Below are 21,467 nucleotides of genomic sequence, written 5' to 3'. Positions count from 1 at the left end.
CAAGCAGTACAAAGATTTTGAAATATCAAACAAATGCTTAGCAGATAACTGTATCCCAGATTGGGTAGTAAAGATTGCTCTATTCCAATAACTGCTGGTGACCCAGTCTTATTTTAAAGGTCTGTATGACAAGCAATACCCTAAATCCAGTTATTTTACAATGGGAATAATGTTCTCCTGATTGTCACACTTTGCACTGGGCTTACTACAGGATTTTTCAAAAGTTCGGTATTCCCCCATTATCTGTAGAGGATATAGTCTAGACCTTTAGTGGACTATTGAAATTGAAGATAATATCAAACTCTATATATACTATTTAGGGATGGAACAGGATGGTCTGAGATTTCTTCATACTACTTACAATGGTATGCAACTTAAAACTGATAAAATGTTTCTGGAATTTTCCCCTTAAAATTTGCACATACCAATTGAACAATAAGCAACTGAAACTGTGGAAAGTGAGACCATGGATAACGGGAGACTACTTTTAAGCTGTATTTTGCAAGAAATAAACCACTTTGGGAGAATACAGCATTACTATTACAATAGTACCTCAGTTCATAAACTTAATTTGTTCTACAATTTTGGAAAAAATGGCCATGGTCATGTTTATTACCCAATGCAGAATTTGCAAACAGAAACAAAATTTTTCCAAACACTTCTGTGTGCAAACCAAATTGTTTGCAAAAAAGCATTCATGAACTGAGGTACCACTGTACCACAGGTTCTCTGTTATGAGAAATTAGGTCTATGTGATCCATTTATCTGGGGCAAATATTATCTCCAAATAGTCCAGAAAAATACCAGAATGTAGTATTATATTTCTTGGGTGTAAACTCCATCTTGTTCTTTTCAGGAGTCTACATCTACCATCTGCGCTGTTATATCTATCAAGCTAGAAACCTCATGGCTCTAGACAAAGACAGCTTTTCAGGTAAAAGGAAAAAAAATCCCCATGCTGCACACTATGACATAGCAGGATCGCTGGGCTCTCTTTTCCATCAAGTATTGCTTGCTTTTTTTTTTTTTAGTACCAGAATTGAACCCAGAGTCTGCACTTGTACCACTGAACTAAATCCCCAGCCAAGGGGATGCTTTCTTGTCATTTCTAACTACAAACACTTTTTCATGCTGGGATTAAATTAGTTCACATACTTGAAGTAAACTGCTTAGTTGTTAGCTAAATAATTATTGAATGCTTCAAGCCCTGTTGCTGGGTGCTACAAATGCATAGAAGATGCTTGGCCCTTTAATAATTATCAGTTAAGGGTTGGGGATTTAGCTCAGTGGTTCCAGCACCTGCCTTGAAAGCACAAAGACCCAAGTTCAATCCCTGGTACCCCCCCCAAAAAATCATCAGTTAAATAATAGAAAGTACCAAAAAGAGCAATTTCTGTTTTCTATTTCTATATGTGATTTTGTTTTTATCCCTGGGTCCTTGGGTTGACTGGTATATTATTGTTTTATTGGGATATTATTATCTTTTACACTTTTTGTAGCTCTCTCAAGGTAACAGAAAAATCACAACTTCACAAACCTGTCCATGACACTGGGCTCTGAGCAGTATACCTGGATGGTTTTGTTGTCTTTGGAGTTGTTCGAAGAATGTCACTGACAGAGAAAAGGGAAGGCTGAGGGAGACCTGCCTCTCTGGGATTTGTGCTTTTGCCCGTGGAAACATGGAAAATTCAGGGGCCATCCTGATGTGTCTGGGGTTATTCCACTTTTGTCCTTGACGACCAGAAGAACTTCTCTGGACCTTGAATGGAAACAGCTCTTAAAGCATTTGCCTGACACTTCAGGGTACTTGCCTCAGTTCTGAAGTGTGTCCCAAGCACTAAAATTAATGAGCATTTGTGAATGGTTTCCTTCGTCACAAATTATGCCAGAGTCAGGGTTATTTCTATACTACAAGACACATCTTGAAAATATTTTTGGAGGCATTTTCAAATATACTCCACCAGAGGGCACTCTGCCACTGAAAGTCAAAATTCTTTCAAAATTCTGGACTGAAGTTTAATAATACTTTAAGCATATCTCTTGCAGCTTGAGACAAAAGATATAATCAGAAATAAGCAAAGAACAATAGTATCTGTATTCCTTTCATATCATTGTTACCTGGAATGTTAAAAACTAAGCGCTACATTTGCATGTACACAAGCTTCAGGCTAGACATTATGGATGGAAGGATGGATATATGTACGTATTCATTTATTTATTATTCATATGGGGGTTGCTCATGATGGTCTCCAACTCTGGAGCTGACGCGATCCTCCTACAAGTAGCTGAGACAACAAGTGCACATCACAATGACTTAAACATTGTTTTATTGCTCAAATAGGGCAGCCCCCTAACAGCTGAAGAAAAGATTTGGGGTAATTATTTAGCATATAGAAAAATGTAGATTACTTCTTGGTATATAACATTTCTTTTACTCCATTCTCTAGTAGTTGGAAATTTTTCTGCTATCACAAATTATAAACGCTGAAAGTATATGACCCTTTCTTGTTCACTACTGTACTCTTGAGACCTGGCACTCAGTAAGTACTTCTGGAATAGATAGATGACCAGTGATGGTAGAAACAGTGATAAGTACCATTTGTGAAGTACACCATACATGATAGGCTCACCCTGAGCAGTTTATATATTCTTTGCATTCATCTCATTCCCTTGACACTAGGATGCAGATAATGCTTTTATCACTTGGAGGAGCCAACCAAAGTTAAAGATGATTAAATACTTTCGCATGTGGTCATGTAATGGGGTTGTGGGTTGAAACCAGACGTGTCTATCTGCAGAGCACACTCTTACATGAGTATGACAGATTGTGTGTCCAATTAGCCTGGTGGGGACACACTCTACAGAGAGAATCCTCCGCACACATCAAGGCCTCACTTCAGGTGTTCCTGAATTGCCTTGTCACCTGCCGCTTCTACACGCTGCTCTGCAGAAATCCTATCCCCCAGTGGATGGGGAGAGTCCATGATCATTGTATCCAGAGGAAAGGCATTCAGTTGAAATGAAGGGTCCTGGGGAGCTAGACTTTCACCAAAGCTCCACTATTATCCTCTTTTTTATTCACAGATCCATATGCTCATGTCTCTTTCCTCCATCGAAGCAAAACCACTGAGATCATCCACTCAACCCTAAATCCCACATGGGACCAAACCATTATATTTGACGAAGTTGAAATCTATGGGGAGCCCCAAACAATTTTACAGAACCCACCCAAAGTTATCATAGAACTGTTCGACAATGACCAAGTGGTATGTAGTTTAGAATTTCTCAGATGACCTGGGGGATAATAAAGTTTCAGAGGGATATTTGGGGATTTGAGACTTGTTTGTTTCTCTAGGGTAAAGATGAATTTTTAGGACGAAGCATTTGTCCCCCTCTGGTGAAACTGAACTCAGAAACAGACATCACACCCAAACTTCTCTGGCATCCTGTCATGAATGGAGACAAGGCCTGTGGGGATGTCCTTGTGACTGCAGAGCTGATTCTGAGGGACAAGGTACCTTACTGCATTCTCATTCAAGTATTCTTTCAGCTGGTTAAAAAGTTGTTAGTAATTCTAGGTACCCTGCCCTTAAAAAGGGAAGCATTGACATTCTGCTTGTTTGACAGGATGGATCCAACCTTCCCATTCTTCCTTCTCAAAGGGCTCCAAACCTATACATGGTCCCTCAGGGAATCCGGCCAGTGGTTCAGCTCACTGCTATTGAGGTATGCTGATCTCTGTATTTCATTTGATTGAGTCAAATAGATGTGGCCGCTGAACAGGAACCTTTCACACAGGGAGTGGCATTCTGCTGAATATTTTCTTGTTAGTTCTAACTTCCTGTAGAATCTGTTCATTCCAAAACTTAAAATAGTCATGGAAATAGAAGGTTTGTGGGGAAAAAAAAAAAAAAACAAACAGACAGAGGTTCATCCCAGTATCTCTGGAGGAATTGAACATCTTCATTAACTGGGAACTGGCAGATTTCTGAGTTTTTCCAGTCAACTGGAGAACTAGGAGAGAGAATCTGACCTAGAAGAAAGCATGTGTGTGTGTGTACGCACACACACAGAGGGGCCTGAGGGGGTATGACAGAAATGGAGGGATGGGCAATGGTGACACAGAAGACAGGGCAGATGCAGGATGATGGAGTAAACCTGGTGCCTAGATGGATAGAATCTGGCCAAGGAGTCTCCTTGCAGCTGTTGCTGCACGAATTCTGTTCTCCACCTGTCTTGCTAGGAGTTCTCAAAGACTGAGGCAGGTAGCTATCATTTTTGAGTGGTTGCATGTCAGACGCTGTGGTGAGAAGCTAACAACTGACCTTCAAAGTAGCACTGTGATAGATAATACCATCAGTCCTGTTTGTAGATGAGAAGAGGAAAGGTTAACTAATTTGTCAATATTCACCTAGTTGACACAATGGCATAGTAAGTATGATTTCTGCACTCCTAGCAGTTCTCTTATTCCAGGGGCTCAAACGGAAGGAAGGGGGCAAAACCACTTTCTCTACATGGCCTACAGGATCCTAGGATATGATTCACCAATATTTTAAGCAAATCTTCACCAATTGGCCTTTAAGACTTTGCCAGTGATTAAGATAGGATTTTTCCTCTTGAATGGTGTTTTTAATATGTTGTGTTTCTCTCCCTTTCTTTAACTAATTTTTCCAGATTCTAGCTTGGGGCTTAAGAAATATGAAAAACTACCAGATGGCTTCTATCATGTCCCCCAGTCTCGTTGTGGAGTGTGGAGGGGAAAGGGTAGAATCAGTGGTGATCAAAAACCTTAAGAAGACACCCAACTTTCCAAGTTCCGTTCTCTTCATGAAAGTGGTACGGTATCCAGACTCTGTAACAGTCCATGTGTGTTGAGTAGCTGAACTTTATTTGAACTATAAATAACCTACACACAGAGAGAATTTAGTTCCAAAATCTAACAAATAGAAAAGCTTTGCTTAATACTTGGCTTGTCAATTACTTTCCCCTTTAGATTCTTACACTGTAGTGATGGTTTCTTAAAGCTTGGAAAACATTCAGTGATACAAAAGTATCAGTGAGCAATAATTTATTTCTCTAGTAAACTTTCCATCACTTCAGCTACTATTAAAAGCCCTTGGTCAGCCTGCTGAGGGCAGAATATTAATCACTAGTCACGCCCCTGTGGAAACCCTTGGGTCAGAGCCCACCAGACAGGGACTGATTGTCTCAGAAAGGGGCAGAGATGGAGGAAGCCATACAGGGCGGTGGGCCATACCCCTAACATCCCACAACTATGACCCTGCATTAGTGGCATCCTTGTTCCACTGAAGTTACTGCCAATTATTAGAAGTGTGAAGCATAAGGTAAAGTTCAGAGTCCTCCATCGCAGACCCTATAACATTTGGAGACGAAGTCAGCCAGTCTTTCTATTGTTAAATCAGTTAAATCCTTAACTTTAACAAAATGGGAAAAAAAATTACTTTGCTATATGAAAGAAATAAGGCATTTCCTTTCCCCGCCCATCATTTCCCTATCTTTGGTGCCTCCAACACACCACTCTTGAACTCTAGAGCTCTGTGGTTTAACCTCACATTTTACAGAGGAGGAAACTGAGTCAGAGGGGGAAAGGACTTGTTAACATCCCAGTGAGTGGCAGGCTCCCCCTTCTATGCTGCAGTGACCGTGACCCAGGCCCAGCCACAGGAATCAAGCATGAATACTCTACATTTCATTTTTAATCTTGCAAGGTGCACATTTTCACCCTTCTTACACTCACTTTGGAGGAAACGAAGAGGTGGACTAGTGCACACATGCGAGTGATTAGGATGTGGGCTCAGATCCCTCCTACTCTGAAGACCACATTCTTCCTCTGTAGTGCTGCGGATGGAGAGCTTTATAGGTGCTTTGAGCCAGAATCCCAGAAGCCCTAACTGGTTGCCCCTGGGCCACTTTACTCATCCCTGTCCACTTCCCAACCTTCCTCTCCCACTTCTAGTGTGGAACCTAGCTTTGGTCTGCAGAACCAAGGAGATTCACTGAGAGAACCCTAGCTTCTATTTTTATGCAGAGCCAGAAATACAAATTTCACTGAACCACAAGCAGGCTCCCATTCCAACCTGTAATTCTCCAAGCAGGTAGTGCTGTCAAGGTCCCAAATTACAGGAGTGCTGAAGGAAAAATGAGTATCCTATCTTGGTACTGAACTTCTAGGGCTAAAAGACTCCCAGCCACTGTTCTTTTTCTTGGAGATTTAATTTTATTTTGACCATTTCTAAATTCTGCTCAGGACTTGGCTAGTAAATTATTCAAGTACTGGGCTTGTTAGCCTTATACAGGTCCCCTCTCAAGAAGCAGAGTGGGATGGCCCAGGATTTAGCTCTGTGGTTCTACTGCCTGCCTCACAAGCACAAGGTCCCAAGTTTAATCCCTGGTTAAAAAAAAAAAAAATCAGACCAAAGAAACAGAGTGGGAGCCACACCCCGTGGTGCACACCTGTAATCTCAGCACTTGGGAGGCTGAGGCAGGAGGATCGCTGTGAGTTCGAGACCAGCCTGGGCTACATAGTAAGTTCCAGGTAAGCCTCAGCTACATAGTGAGACCCTGTCTTAAAAAAAAAAAAGAAAGAAAGAAAGAAACGCTTGGGAGGGAGGCAGGAGGATCGCTGTGAGTTCGAGACCAGCCTGGGCTACATAGTAAGTTCCAGGTAAGCCTCAGCTACATAGTGAGACCCTGTCTTAAAAAAAAAAAAGAAAGAAAGAAAGAAAAAAAGAAACAGTGGGAAGGAAATACAGGTCCATGGTAAACAATACTGTGCCACATAACGATACCTAGTCTTACAGAGCACTTACTGTGGACCAGGTACTATTCTAAGCTCTACCACAACTCTACATAGAGGGCTTGGAAAAGTTCCTTAATGGCATGCAGTTCATGGTGACAGATCCAAAGTTTGATCTGCAGCAGCCTGGCTGAGATCTAATGATTTTAACACTCAGCCATTTGCCTAGCACTCAGTTACTGGACTACTTATTATGAGCTCCCTGGGCAAAAAGACTCTGAGTTGGTCCTTGGAGGAAATAATCAGCAAAGCTGTCCGTGTCTGGTCTTGTAAAGAGAAATGACACCCCTCTCTGTGGCCCCAGTTCTTGCCGAAGGAGGAACTGTACATGCCTCCACTGGTGATCAAGGTCATTGATCACAGGCAGTTTGGGCGGAAGCCAGTTGTTGGCCAGTGCACCATCGACTACCTGGACCGCTTTCGCTGTGACCCTTATGCAGGCAAGGAGGACATTGTGCCACAGCTAAAAGGTAAAATGCAAGTCTATAAACAACATTTTTGAGTTTTTTTATGCATGCTTTAGGATCTTATTTACCAGCATCTCAAGGTAAGCACTCACTGTCTAGATTCTGCAAAGGAGAACCATACAAACTTCATTTACAGTGGGATAAATAACTTTCCCGAGCAAATGCAGCTAGTAAGTGGTGGAACTAAGGCTGGAACCCTTGCTGAGTTGGGCGTGGGGGGAGCAATGTTCAAGCAATTTCCATCTGAAATGTCCCACTCCTGGATGAACATATCATTTGAGGAAATGTCAAGTGCTTCATGAACTTTCCTATTTGCCTTTTAAGAAGCAGCAGGAACCACCCCCTCCATGAGCACTGAAAGAAGAGATTTTTGTTTCAAATTACTTTCCATCTGTGATCCTACCTCGTTAACGCATGACAACAATGTTGTGATGTAATTTAAAAGACAGTTCATTGTTATTTCCACAAAAAAGCCTAAAAGCAATTAATTATGTAAATGATGGAGCAGGAGCATAACACTTTACATTTCCAAAATAAATAATAGTGAATGATGTAGCATTTTTCTATTACTTAGTAGTTTCTTATTTTTAGCTCACCATGTGCCTGGCACTGTGTTAGGGGGTGAGGGATCAGTCACCTGAGTGCACAAGATCCCAGGACTCCTGGCTTCATAAGATTAGATCTGATGAAGGACCATAATACCCTGTTCAGATAGCTTCAGAATTGAGGCAGATATCTCCTATTTGAGCATCTGTGCTATGACCCAGTTCTGTTTAAGCTTCCATAAGATTTGGTCTTGATCTTACAGCACCTCTGAAAATCAGCTGCTTTGTGGTTCTAAAGGCCCCCCCAGGATGCTTCCTTCATTCAGAGAAGGGGAAAAATCCTGCATGTGTTTATTTAAAAATATCACATACAAAACGTTTTGTTCTAAACTGATGGTGACCAAAATAGCACTTTTTATGATAGCAAGAATGATTGTAACTGCAGGAATTATTTTACTTGATATGCCGAAGTGAGGGAAAACATTGTGGATGATTGCATATTTTGGGTCTGGAGTTGCAGTGACCTATCATCTCTTGTTCTCACAGTATGTAGAGGAGGACAAGACACAAGCCCTAGTTTTATATACAGTTCCCCAGATACTTCTATTTTACTTGAAATGAGTAGAAATCATTTTCTCTACTGCTTTCGCAAGAAAAGGTTTTCTGGTCTAAACATGTGAAATCATTAGGAAGCAACTGCTGCTCGGGCTTGTTTGCCTCTATTGTTCAGGGGTACGCTGGGCCCAAGGCGTGGTTAGTGATGCTGTGTTATTAAGGTGGAGAATGTGCAAGACTTCAGAGAGCCCCAGAAGAAGAAAATCTAGTCTTTTCTTATTGTTGTTGTTGTTGTTATTGTTATTGTTGTTATTATTATTATTTGGTACCGGGGCTCAAACTCAGGACCTTGCACTTTGCAAGGTAGGTAGCGGAACGACTGAGCTAAATCCCTGGCCCTCTAGTCTTTTCTTAAAACCATTGGTAGGGTAAAAGCTGAGAGCAAATCTTGTTGGGGTAATGCTGGAAACACAGAATGCCACCACTTGTGCCAGCTTTGTTTACATAAGGACAGTAAAGGAAACCAAACAGAAATGGAGGACAGAAACAGAGAGGAGCTAACATGCAGTTCTGTTTGTGCAACCCTGCCCGTCTGGCTCTTGTGTTCTGTATTGTTGCCGTTCTCTGGAATAGCAGGCAAGCTTATCTTGGAGGTGCAGCGATTGCTTATAGATCTGCTAATAGGATATAAAACTACCTAGCATCAAGAAATATCAGTGTCTTCTGTGTCCTTGGTATCTCCTAAACATTTCTCTGGCACTAACTGAGCATCTGCTGTTCTCTGGGCTCTGGTGTAATGGTTAAGACACAAACTCTGGGGTCAAACCAAGGTATGTTATTTATTTCCTTTCATTTACAACTAATTGCTTAAACTGAAGCAAATGACTTGCTTTCTCTTAGCTTCAATTTGTTTGTTGTTAAATATTTAAAATGGAGATAATAGCACATATTGTAAAGGATTATTGAGGGGGTTAAATAAGATCATGTAAGCAAAGTGCTTAGACCAGTGCCTGACACATGGTAGGTAACTTTTTAAAAGTATCTCCTCTTCCCTCATGATACCTTCTGTGCATCCCAAAAAAAGTGCCAATTGCCTGAACAAGGTAAACAGTTTTTTTGTTTTTTGGGGGTTTTTTGTTTTGTTTTGTTTTGTTGTTGTTGTTTTTGGCTTGGCAGAGTTTATTCTGTCTGGGTTCCTGTCTTTTGGTGCATTCTGACAGCCTGTTGCCTTCTCCATCAAAAGGGAGTTGTCCCTGTTATCCTACCCAACCTGGGTTGAGCCTTTGGCAACCCCTTGAGCCTTTGGCAAACCTGAAGAGCTCAGGAAGGGCTGTTTCTGGGACCTTGTCCTCACCTCAAAATCATAAGTCAGAAATATTTGGAGATAAATGCATAGAACTTGGGCTTTTGCCTTCCTCTTCCCATACACTTGAGAACAAGAGCTAAGGACAAGAACTCCAGCTTCCAACCCAAAATATGCAACCATCCACTTTGCTTTCCATAACTTTCCCTCCTCTCCTCTCCTTCTCCTACCTCCCACTCACTTCCTACCTGTCATCTTTATTTCTTTATTTTCTTTTTCCTAAGGATAAACCCTAAGAAAAGGAGGCCCCATTAGTTGTAGGTTTCTCGGCCTCAGCCTCATTCCTGCATCCAGTAGACATGTATTGACTGACATAATGGACACAATTCACTTGTAATACCTGCTATGTATAGGTACTGTACTAATTGTCCAAGACAAAATAAAAATGAGCTATGTAGTCCTCTAGAAAATGTCTAAAACCATATTATATTTTGGGAAAAGCAATGACAAGTTGAGTTATTTTCTACATTCAGGTGTTGTCCTCTCCATGCAGAAATTGTCATCCAGGCATGAACTTTACCATCTACCCTATGGCCGTTGGCTTGAATGTGGAGTAGAATGCTCACTACTGTATTTTCCTAGATATCTCAGATTATGAAATTGTTTGCCTTCCAGCCTCCCTTATGTCTGCACCCCCCTGCCGGGATGTTGTTATTGAAATAGAAGACACCAAACCATTACTGGCTTCTAAGGTAAGCTTCAGAACTGATCACTGGATGTCATCAATCTTATCTTCCAGATGTCTAAGCATTTATTTGGTAAATTTAATCAAAAACCTTTCAATGCTATTAAAATTTAAAAAGAAATCAAACCAGTTTATTGAAGACTGAAACAATCATCTGAATCTTGCACTCATTAATAGTTATAATGATGCTGTAATTATAGAGTCCCTCAGCCCTACCTAAATAATCATCTAGTGCTACCGACCGTAGGGCAGCATACACGGGATTTCACGAGGAGATACAGGTTCTCTGAAAGGTGGGAGCAGGTTCGGCGATGACAGTCAGACAAAAGCACTCAACACCGAGGTGAAGTTTGCCAATGCTGCTGCAATTTTATTTCTAACTCCAGGTGTTTATATACTAGTTTCAAGGGCACATCACAAGAGTGATTCCAGTCACAGGCAGGCATAAGATAGACAATAGTACTGTAAAAATTAAGACCACAAGGTCAAGGTAAGACCACACCTATATACCATCACAAAAGCTAAGACCATTAAGTCAAGGTAAGACCACACCTATATACCATCACAAAAGCTAAGACCATTAAGTCAAGGTAAGACCACACCTATATACCATCACAAAAGCTAAGACCATTGAGTCAAGGTAAGACCACACCTATACGCAGTCAGAAGGGGAAGTTTGTAAGACAAAGGACTGGCTTTAGCATGTCACCTTCAGGTTCACCTTCAGGACTTCACAGTCCGGGGCTCAGGGTCAGCACTTTGGTCGCCCATCCTCTTGTGCCTCAATATCTCCACATCTCTAGGAACATCTAATTGTTCCTAACCTTTCTTGGGCCCAGAATACAATTCTACAGATAATGAACAAATAGTAATAAAGACAAAATAGAACAGAATTATAGATGAACCCAATGTCCCCAAACTGCAGGCAGAGAGGCCAGCTATTCTCTTCACGGCTGACTTTGCATGCGGTGTGTGCCAAGGACGTCCAGGAGGCTTAACCCCGTGGGGACGATACCTCTGGTCTGGTTTCTGCCAGGTGACCGGCATTGTCACGCAGACTCTACTGGCGTGGTCGTGGCAATCTAGAATACTTCAAGTATTATCTACTTCCAAGGCCTATCTCTACCCACCAAGAGGCCCAAGACACCAAGACAGAACTAGACATCAGTGCATTTTCATATATGTCCCCATCAGTGATTCTAATTTATATACTCAGGTCTGACAGCAACTAGTGTGGACGGTCCAAGTGATATTGTTTGACAGGAAGAGAAGTTTCAGAGGTAAATTGACAGCATTGCAACTTCAGAACAGGAATGCAGGAGATATGCCAGGTTTTTCCCTACAGGAAGCAGAAATGTCATGATTTTTAATGACCCTATTTGTCAATAATACTAGGGCCGGGGATTTAGCTCAGCGGTTTGGTGGCCTGCCTTGCAAGCACAAGGACTGGAGTTCAATCCCCAGTACCACAAAAAAAAAAAAAAAAAAAAAAAGGTGGGGGACATCCCAGGATTTTATATTTGTTTTTGAAGTGAAGAAATAAATAGAAATACTCACTCCAGAATCTTTTTTAAGACCACTCAAGCTACTTCTACAAGAAGGAAATGGGCACAGTGATGGCTCAACCAGAAAAAGGAAAGCACCAAATATCTCCCTGTTTCTTTTGGCATTTATGACAAACTTTCACAGCATGTTTTAATGTGCAAACTGGTTTTAAAAATGCACGATTGCACTTTAACATGTTAGGTCCAAAAACAGTGCCTTTAAAAAAAATCCATTTCCTTCCCAACTGTATTAAACTCACTAACAACAGGGCCACATTAAATATGGGCTCCACAGCCATCACTGTGCAGCAATGCATTTGATTCTACTACCTGGAAATTCTACACAGTCACAACTGACAACATGAAATTCTCCATCCCATACAGGAAAATGACTATTTCCACTTTGTAAGCAACCCCAGTTAGTCTCAGTAAGACAGCAGTAACCTTGGAGGAAGATGAGTCTGATATACTTAAGATTCTTTATGCAGATTTTCACTGCTCAAGAAAAAAGAACTGTAATGTCCTGCTTAATAATCTGCCTCCAGCTTTACCATCTGTCATTGTCAATCATTTCTTATTCCATGCCTTCTGTGTACTCAGTAGCCCTAAATTCTGCTGGGAAATAAGGAGAAAAATAAGCCAATAATCTGTGCCATCATCTCCACTCATTTCTTAGCAGTAGTTAACAGAGGTTGAGGCTAAGATAGTGAGACATTCTTAAAAAAGTCATTTGGCATCACTGACTTTAACCTTGAAGCCTAGCAAGTTTGAGAATGGTAGTGTCAGTTATTCCCACTGCACTCTAAATGACTTTAATCGGCTTGTTCTCACACCTAATTGAAGTACACCGTGTAAATAAGAAGCCTGATTGAAATCACTTCTAAAAACATGACTGTACCGGTCCATCATGGGGAATATGGCATGACTCTGCAAAGTCAAGTGAGCAGTGTTAAGCTTTGGAGAAGCCAGTGGCAAGCTTGCTGATCTCCTGAATTACATATGCTGTATATGCCATGCATATATATTGCTACTAACTCGATTCAGGCTTTGTTCCTGGGTAAACTGTGCTGTGGCTGGGGGCTGGAGGCTATGTCTGTAGGTGACAACATCATGCTTCAGAAACTCATGGTGATACCCTGTGAATTCCATGGGCTCTTCACAAATGGGCTCAGCACTACCATGAGAAAAATGAGAAATAAGTATCTGGGACAAATTGATCAAGTGCCAGTTGAATAACACAGGCGTTCTTACATGGCCATTTAAACACCTCCCTTCCAGTTCCAGTGCTTAAGCAGCGTTTCAGCAGCACTCAGCAAAATGGCTTCTCCAAGGACAGTGCATGTATGTATGATAAGAAAACTCATGAAGCTGCCTGGGACTGGGCTTAGTCTAAAGTCGTAAATGAATTCCTTCAGATCCTCTCTACTAATAGATTTTGGAGTGAAAGGTGATTTTTTAAACAAAATAGGACTGTTTTAAACCTAAGGGAAGAATCTTCTGTTCCATTTAACACTCTGACTCCTGTCGTGAGTTGATTATTAGATATAAAAAAGCAAGTCACATCAGTTGCTTCAATTTCTTTTCTTCACAAAATAATGAACAAGTGGACACAAATGAATTCTCTCATACTAACCCTAAATTTTAAAATCAGCAACTTGTTGGGCCAGGGATTTAGCTCAGCGGTTCAGTGGCCTGCCTTGCAAGCACAAGGACCTGAGTTCAATCCCCAGTACCAAAAAATAAATAAATAAAATAAAATAAAATCAGCAACTTGTTTTAATAATGCCTTTTAAAACACTAAATGTTCTTTTCTTGGAAGAAGTTTTGTATAGCTGAAAATAGATGTGAGCAAACAGACTGTGAGTTTCGTATCTGAATTCAGAAACCACTGAGAGTGCGAAAGTACTTTTGATTTTTTAAAAAATTCTTCTCTCTCCAAAATCTCACTTCACCTTGTGATGATTTCAGCCTTAATCCTTCTCTGCAATGAATGTAATAGAAAGATTTGATACATCTATCTGTCTCTCTGCCTCTGTTGGCAATTCTGTTGTGCTGAATGAAAGCCAGCCTGAAATCCTGAGGAGCACTTACACCAGCAAGGTGGCCCTCGTGTGACAGCTGTTCAGTGTAGCCCTTAGGGAGCAGATGCTCTCTCTCCATCTTAGGAGTGAACTTGAACCTAGGGTTTCAAAAAGGAGTTCTGAGAATTTCTTCAAATTACTCCAAAGTGAGCTTGGCTAATGTCCCAGCAGGTACCAAGAGAAAATTCAAGCCCTAACATTCTAGCTGTCCCTTCGCTTACCTGTTGGAGGTGCCCTGAGGTGGGACAAATTTACTAGGAAAAAATTCAGAAAGAAGGGTTTGGACAGTGAGAAACTTGATATCCTCATAGTAGAACAGTTGTGGTGAATGAGCGCTTATTCGGTGTTATAACAGAGGTGTAGGGAAGACTAGGCACTTCCATGATAGTATTGCATGACAGGGAAGTTCTCGGAGGGCTGAAATTTAGGTAAAGCTGGAGGTACAATTGAGGTGAAAGATTTCAGGAAGGAAGATGAGCAGCTCCACATAAACCCTCCTGAGCGACCACTGTGTTCACCACCACGAGACTGATTATCTGACCCACTAACAACACACCACATGGGGGACTGCTTCTGAGCCTTTCATTTGAGCACTGTGGGTAACCCTTTTATATATTTTCAGAGGATAAATAAGGTGTGATCAGTGATGAGAACATCTTGACTAAAATTAAATAATTCATTAAAATACTGATACTATACATGAAATATACATGAAAAAATAATTTCTCCTTTCTCTTTCCTTAAATGTTCCTGGGGCATTAACCTTATATCTGTCTGACCTGTCGTGTGGTTTGCCCTCTTCCTGATCACACATGTGCATGTGTAGCTTACAGAAAAGGTAAGTATAATACATATTGCATTTAAGAGTCATGTATTTCTTGCCTACAAGTGATATATAAATGAATATTTTTCTAAATCTAGGGGCTAGATTCTGATCTATCAAAGGGAAGTAATTCTTTGTAACTATGTGTGACCCACACATAAGTATGTGTGTATGATAATATGTATTATGTCCATATAAACATGTACCTGTAAGCTTACTAACATACATATAGGCATAAGTATATATATATATATATATATATATATATATATATATATATATATATATATAAGTATGTATATATATGCAAATGAGAAATAATGCTTCTTTGTTCCTTATTTCTCACACCAACACTGAGTACAGAGCTAAGTTACAGATGATATTTGTACTTTTGGCAACATTGCTATTTCCAAGGCAGATTAAAATCAGTAATACCTGAATTAGATGAAGACCTATTGTCAGAAATCTGAGTGGGAAGATTTCTATAATTTGAAAATGTGGCATAATTGACTTATATATTGTGCATTCAACCTGTGAGAGCACAGGGCTGTTTTTATCATTGAAAGTTCTAAAAGGTTCACCATAACTGGCTAAACAAACCACCACACCTCCCTATACTTGCTTTGCATTTTAATTTTCCCATGTCTTTTCTCTTAATAATCTTATTGGATTTCTAGATCAACTCCCTGAGGTAGATGGAGGTAGATTTTGTTATCCCTTTCAGTGGATGAAGAAATTGATATTCAGAGATGTTGACCAATTTGGCCAATCCACTGTGGCTATTAACATGAGTATGACTTATAACATAAAGATAGAATTTGAATTAAAACCAGTTTTTCAACTCTTAGCTTAGTAAGCTTTGTATTATAATATACTGTTGGCTAAAAGGGCTAAGGAAATAACATAGTGGAAAAATATTAGAGGTTTTATTTTAATTAATTTGTATATGTAAATTTTATTTTATTTTTTATTTATGTTTTGGTACTGGGGCTCAAACTCGGATCCTTGTGCTTGTGAGGCAGGCGGCAGCACCACTGAGCTAAATCCCCAGCCCCTAAATTTTATTTTTTTTAACCCTGTTGAGTTGATGTTTACATTCAATTCAAAAGGATAAAAAAGTAAAAACCAGAAAAATTAATAGATTGTGCATAGAATGTAAAAGAATCACCTAGTATAACTGTGGACATTAAAACCAAACACACTTCATTGGCTTGGGATGGTCATTTCTCCTCTAGCTTCTGAGCAGAAATACTATGAATGTTTAGTCCACAGGGTGTGTGAACAAAGACACATAATTTCACTTCTAGCCAGGACAGAAGTACCTAAGCTTTTTACCTATTACATAGAAGGTTTGCTGTGTAAATTGGAAATCCAGGTCAACAGTAAAGATTGTTTTCATTGTGATATGTCTGTAGGAAGAAGAAGTTGTGGACTGGTGGAGCAAATTTTATGCATCATCAGGGGAACATGAAAAATGTGGACAATATATTCAGAAAGGCTATTCCAAACTCAAGGTATCTGGACCTACACTGTTACGGGTTGGGGAATCAATGTGTATTAAAACTGGCCTCAGACTGAGCTAAGAACACTGTAATATCCCATGATGGGTATGGTTAGGGAGTGGGCAGGGGTACCTCCAAGCTCCTGGAAAGCCCTCTTCAAACAGGTTTGGCTTTGCTAAGATCCCAGGGCTTAAGAAAGCTGCTATGTTGTATGACTGCTTTGGGACACTTGGCGGCGTCTGACAGAGGGTTTGGGAATGGATTGGCACCACACTAATTAAGCCAACAGTTATCCAGTTTGCCTCAGGGAGACCCCAGAGTTATGGTGTTGCAGAACAACAGTAGATAACAATATGCTTCCTTCTGTTGACTGAAAGAGGTGGGATTTTGTTAGCTGAAAAGTTGATTCCATCACATCTCTGCAGTTTAAAATCTTAACTACGGGCACATACATCCAGCAGGAAAACTAGCTTTTGAGCCAGGCAGGTCTGGCTCCTCTGATCATTCTGTTAACGTCCTGAGTTTTCTAACGCTTCAACTTTTCAATAGCTAATGTACTCAGGGAGAAGCAAATGCTAAAATAGATACAGGAATGTATAGGAAAACAGTTTTTAATAAAAAGTATCTAGTCATGCAAATAATTTCCCCCCTCAAAGTGGAAAAACCTACATCCTTGCATGTTATTATATAATATCCAACTATAGCTTAAGAAACAACAACATTCAAAGAATCACTAATTTAGAAAAACATTATTGAATGAGGCAGGGGGATCAGTCTCGCACTTTCTCCTCTTTCCCTCTTTCCCTTTCCCCATTGATTCGTCCCCTTCTTTTTCCTTTCTTCTCTTTCCTTCCCTTTGCTCCTTCTTCTCTTCCCTCTTTCCTCCTCGCTCATCTCTCCTCCGCTCCTCCTCTAGATTTTTATGGAGGTTTTTTATATGCCATAAAATAAGTTTTTGTTTTGTTTTTTGTTGTTGTTGTTTTTGGTACCGGGGATCGGACTCAGAACCTTGCACCCGTGAGGCAGGCACAGTGCCACTGAGCTAAATCCCTGGCCCTAATAAAATGTTTTCATCATTGCACCCACCTGTATAAGCCATTTCCCAAACAAGACAAAGCACACTTCCACCAGCACAGAAAGTTCCTCTGTGCCCTTTCAGCCAGTCCTCCCTAACCCTGCCCCCTCCCAGAGGTAACTGATCTGATCTTCTTTTCTTTAGTACTGGGGACTGAGTCCGGGGAGCCCTGAACTACATCCAGAGCTCCATTCATTCCCGTATTCATTCATGCATTTATAGTTTGAGACCGAGTCTCTCCAAACTTCCCAGGCTGCCTTCACTTGGCAAACCTGCCTCAGCTGGGATTACAGGTGTCCACCTCCTTGTCTGACCTAATTTCTAATATCATAGATTGGTCTTGCCTGTTTGGGTTTGTTTTTTTCTTTCCTCTCAATATAAATGTACTCATGACTTCTTTACCTCCACGCTGTACTTTTGTACAATGTGTGTCATTGGTTTTCCCTTTTTATTATTGGGAAATATTTCATTCTGTGAGTATGTTTGTCTCTTCTCCTTTTTTTTTTTTTTTTTTTTTGTACCGGGGATCGAATTTAGGACCTTGTGTTTGTGAGGCAGGCGGTAGAACCACTGAGCCAAATCCCCAGGCCCTATCTGTTCTCCTAGTGATGAAACTGCTATGGACATTCTTGTATCACAGGGACATATTTTCATTTATCTTCAGTAAGTATCTAGGAATGCAATTTATGAAAACTAGGATAGGTGAATAGTTAACTCCGTAAGAAAATGCCAGGCTTTTCCCAAAGTTTGTAGCATGCTGCAGTCTCACCAGCACTATGTGAGTTCCAGATGCCCTGTCTGTGTGCTTGGTATTGTCAGTCCTTTTGATTTTGGACCCTACCTGTATTTTAATAAGAAATTAAGAACTTGTTGATGGTTCCTAGATATATGATTGTGAACTCGAGGATGTTGCTGCCTTTGAGGGCCTGACAGACTTCTCAGATACCTTCAAATTGTACCGAGGAAAATCAGAGGAGAATGAAGATCCATCTGTGGTAGGAGAGTTTAAGGTGAGTAAAATATATGTGGTCACCTGCTTAAAAGCTGCCTTTGTTTCCTAGGGTAAAGGACAACCATCTCTGGGACAGATCTGTGTCTTCCAACCTCTGAAAGAAGTAGAAGCTGCTAATAAGCCCAATGGCAGTAAGGAGCCAGGTCACTCAAAGCGATTCTCAGTACCTCTTTCTCCCTGCTCAGGTCATCCAGGTTAGAATCCTATACATTGAGACCTTTCCAAGACTGAAAGACTGAGTTCCTTCTCCATATTCCGCTGTCCTCAAGGTTTTCAGCAGGATGGTTGTGACAACTTGCTAGTCTATTGTCCTCAGACCTTTTCCTCCCAGCCAATCCGTCCCCTGTGTAAACAAATGTGATCCTGAGTCTTGATAGCTTAGAGACATCGCTTGGGTTTCCACAGGATCAAGTCTCAACTCCTTCCAATAACAGAGCTGACCTTTCACAAGCAGTATGTCCCCCCAATCCCTCCTGCCACCCTTCCTTCACATGCCCCACCCTCCTGCCCAGAACCTCTCCCAAGCCCCAAACACGCCTTGTCCTCTCACAGCTCGGAGCCTTGGGACAGGCTCTTCTTCCTTCCCTCCTTTGGTCTGACAAAGTCGTACTCATGCTGTAAGTGCCAGCTCAAATGTCACGCTCTTTCTGGAGAGTTCTCTGATTGCTTCAGGCGGGATGATTCACTTCTGCTCAGCGCTCCCAAAGGTCTGGGTTCACTGCACTCACTGTGAAAGCACCTTTCACTTTGCCTTGGTGTTTATGGCTACCACTCCCTCCAACCACACTTGGCAAAGCCAGGGCAGATACGCTACCTTTTCCTAATCCTTTGCCAATCACAGACATGGCTTATGGGTCAGGGAATTACATCCTATACACCATCTCAAATCCTTCTCATGCAGCCTCCCACCATGCAGTTAAAGCATGAGAGGCCAGCTTATTGATATCCCTGTGCCACACTGAATTCCCTTAGTTTGGGATCCCAGACACATAGTAGATGTTTTCCTCCTGTTGCTTCCTTGAATGAAGATGACCAGAATGAAGGTCCCCATGTTCTGATTTCAACTGCAGCGCTTCCCCTATGCTGGAGCTGGTTTCCAGATAGGAAACTATCAACATATCGTAAACCATATCATCTCTCCAGTGGGCTGGCTGGTGCATTCATTCAAAGCACATTTCTCATGCCCCTGCCAGATGTACAGCCTGTGTTAAACGCTGGCGAGGGAGTGATGACCAAGAACTAATGTCCTGTCTCGGGAGGCTCACTGTCTAGGGGAGGATGTAGACAGTGGATAGCCCATTTCGGTGTGGAGGTCAGCACTGCAAGAGGGTGCATGCGGGTCCGGAGGGAGGCAGGTAAGAGACACAACTACCCCCAAGGTGGCCAAGGTGTGCTGGAGGGGATGACACCTTTCAGCTGAAAGACTGAAATGAAGAAGACTTCCTGGGAGTGGGCCAGGATGCAGCAGGGTGATTCTGGAGAAGGAAAATCACCTTCAGTCCTTCATTGGGTTTATTCTGCTCTCCAGTGTATGTGACGCATGTCACCTCTTCTTACCACCACCTCCCTCGCACTGACCAGAGTCACCTTCATCTCCTGCCCAGCTATTGCCTGAGTTCCTGCTCTGCCCTGACTTCCTTCCCTCTTGTGATCTCTTAAGTAATTGCTTTATGATCATTTCACTATCCCTATTGCAAACTCCCAAAGAAAAATGTAGTTATTCCTTTTGCAAAAGGCAGCCCTCCATGGGCCGATCCCATGACCCGTGGCTGTCCCTGGGGCTCTGAGCGAAAAAGGCGTGCTCGGAGCCCTAAGGGTCATCTGTGTCTTCTCTTAGGGTTCTTTTCGAGTCTACCCCCTGTCGGATGACCCCAGCATGCCGGCCCCTCCCAGGCAGTTTCGGGAATTACCTGACAGCGTCCCACAGGAATGCACGGTTAGGATTTACATTGTTCGAGGCTTAGAGCTCCAGCCCCAGGACAACAATGGCCTGGTAAGAGTTTGGGTGTGGGGCCTTCTCCTGTAGCAAGATAATTACAGTCATCAGCCACAATAATTGTCACGTTCTTTCTTTCTGGGCGTCTGTTATCTCACTGGGGGAAAGATACTTTATCAAAACAATGTATTTAGGAGGACTGTCCTCCTGGGGCTTTACCTAAGAGCTTGCGGGGGCTTAAGGCTGTTGGTTCATCCTTCTCATTTTACAGATGTGACCAGGGACACGATTTTCTCCAGTCACAGGGCCAGCGTAAGCAGAGCCACGGCTGCCCCCGTCCTGCCTCTTCACCCGCACATGTGCTCTGAGGGCACCTGGCTGCCTGCCACCTAAAGGAGAATTTGCTCAGACCTCATCTTAGGGGCGTGGGTGCCACAGCCCTGCCACCTTATCATCAGCTGGGAGTGGGTGTGGAAACAAGCGGGAGTCTGTCCCCGAAACTAACTTCAACTTGCATCCTTCGATGACATAACATTTCATCTCATCTGTCTCTCCCTCGCAGTGTGACCCTTACATAAAAATAACACTGGGCAAAAAAGTCATTGAAGATCGAGACCACTACATTCCCAACACTCTCAACCCAGTCTTTGGCAGGTAACAAACATTTTAAAACGGTTTTCTTTCATTCATTTTTTCATGGATTACGTACTAAGGATGTGGCACGTGCCCAGCCTTGCTTTAGGACCTGAAACTAATCATGAACGAGACCAATGTTCTAGTCAGGGTAACAGGTAATAAACAGCTAAACGCACAAGTACAAGGGTACAGAGAAGCACAAAATGTGATGAGGAAAATAAATCATGAGGTGGACCCCTCTGAGGAGAGAATGGCTCAGAGCCTGGTGGGAGAAGGACAGAGGGGGGTGAACATACACTCGGGGACAGTGAGGGACGTAGCCAGAGTGAGATGCTGATCTTACTTCCAGAGTCCCATTTGGGTTCTGGTTTCTGCGACGCCTCGGTCTCACCATTTTGATCCATAAATATATTATTGGCTCTGTTA

At 41.8% G+C, this 21,467-nt stretch overlaps 1 protein-coding gene across 5 annotated transcripts in view; it reads left to right on the top strand.

Annotated features, from left to right (window-relative positions):
- The window catches only part of Myof (myoferlin), a 142,582-nt gene that overhangs the window by 100,844 nt on the left and 20,271 nt on the right, over nt 1-21,467 (top strand). For 3 of the 5 annotated variants that reach the window (XM_010632083.3, XM_010632085.3, XM_010632082.3), the window contains 13 exons: nt 857-934; nt 3,085-3,266; nt 3,356-3,514; nt 3,628-3,726; nt 4,675-4,836; nt 7,122-7,287; nt 10,363-10,439; nt 13,255-13,317; nt 14,884-14,895; nt 16,296-16,394; nt 18,342-18,467; nt 20,307-20,462; nt 20,968-21,059. In XM_010632083.3, coding sequence (XP_010630385.1) covers nt 857-934; nt 3,085-3,266; nt 3,356-3,514; nt 3,628-3,726; nt 4,675-4,836; nt 7,122-7,287; nt 10,363-10,439; nt 13,255-13,317; nt 14,884-14,895; nt 16,296-16,394; nt 18,342-18,467; nt 20,307-20,462; nt 20,968-21,059 — 1,471 coding nt within the window. The remainder of the gene's footprint in view (nt 1-856; nt 935-3,084; nt 3,267-3,355; nt 3,515-3,627; nt 3,727-4,674; nt 4,837-7,121; nt 7,288-10,362; nt 10,440-13,254; nt 13,318-14,883; nt 14,896-16,295; nt 16,395-18,341; nt 18,468-20,306; nt 20,463-20,967; nt 21,060-21,467) is intronic. The other 2 variants (XM_010632087.2, XM_010632086.3) reach the window with 1 other exon arrangement.

Source organism: Fukomys damarensis, unplaced genomic scaffold, assembly GCF_012274545.1.
Source record: "Fukomys damarensis isolate Sample0158 unplaced genomic scaffold, DMR_v1.0_HiC HiC_scaffold_20, whole genome shotgun sequence".
Taxonomy (NCBI): Eukaryota; Metazoa; Chordata; class Mammalia; order Rodentia; family Bathyergidae; genus Fukomys; species Fukomys damarensis.
This window is presented reverse-complemented; position numbering and strand designations above follow the sequence as displayed.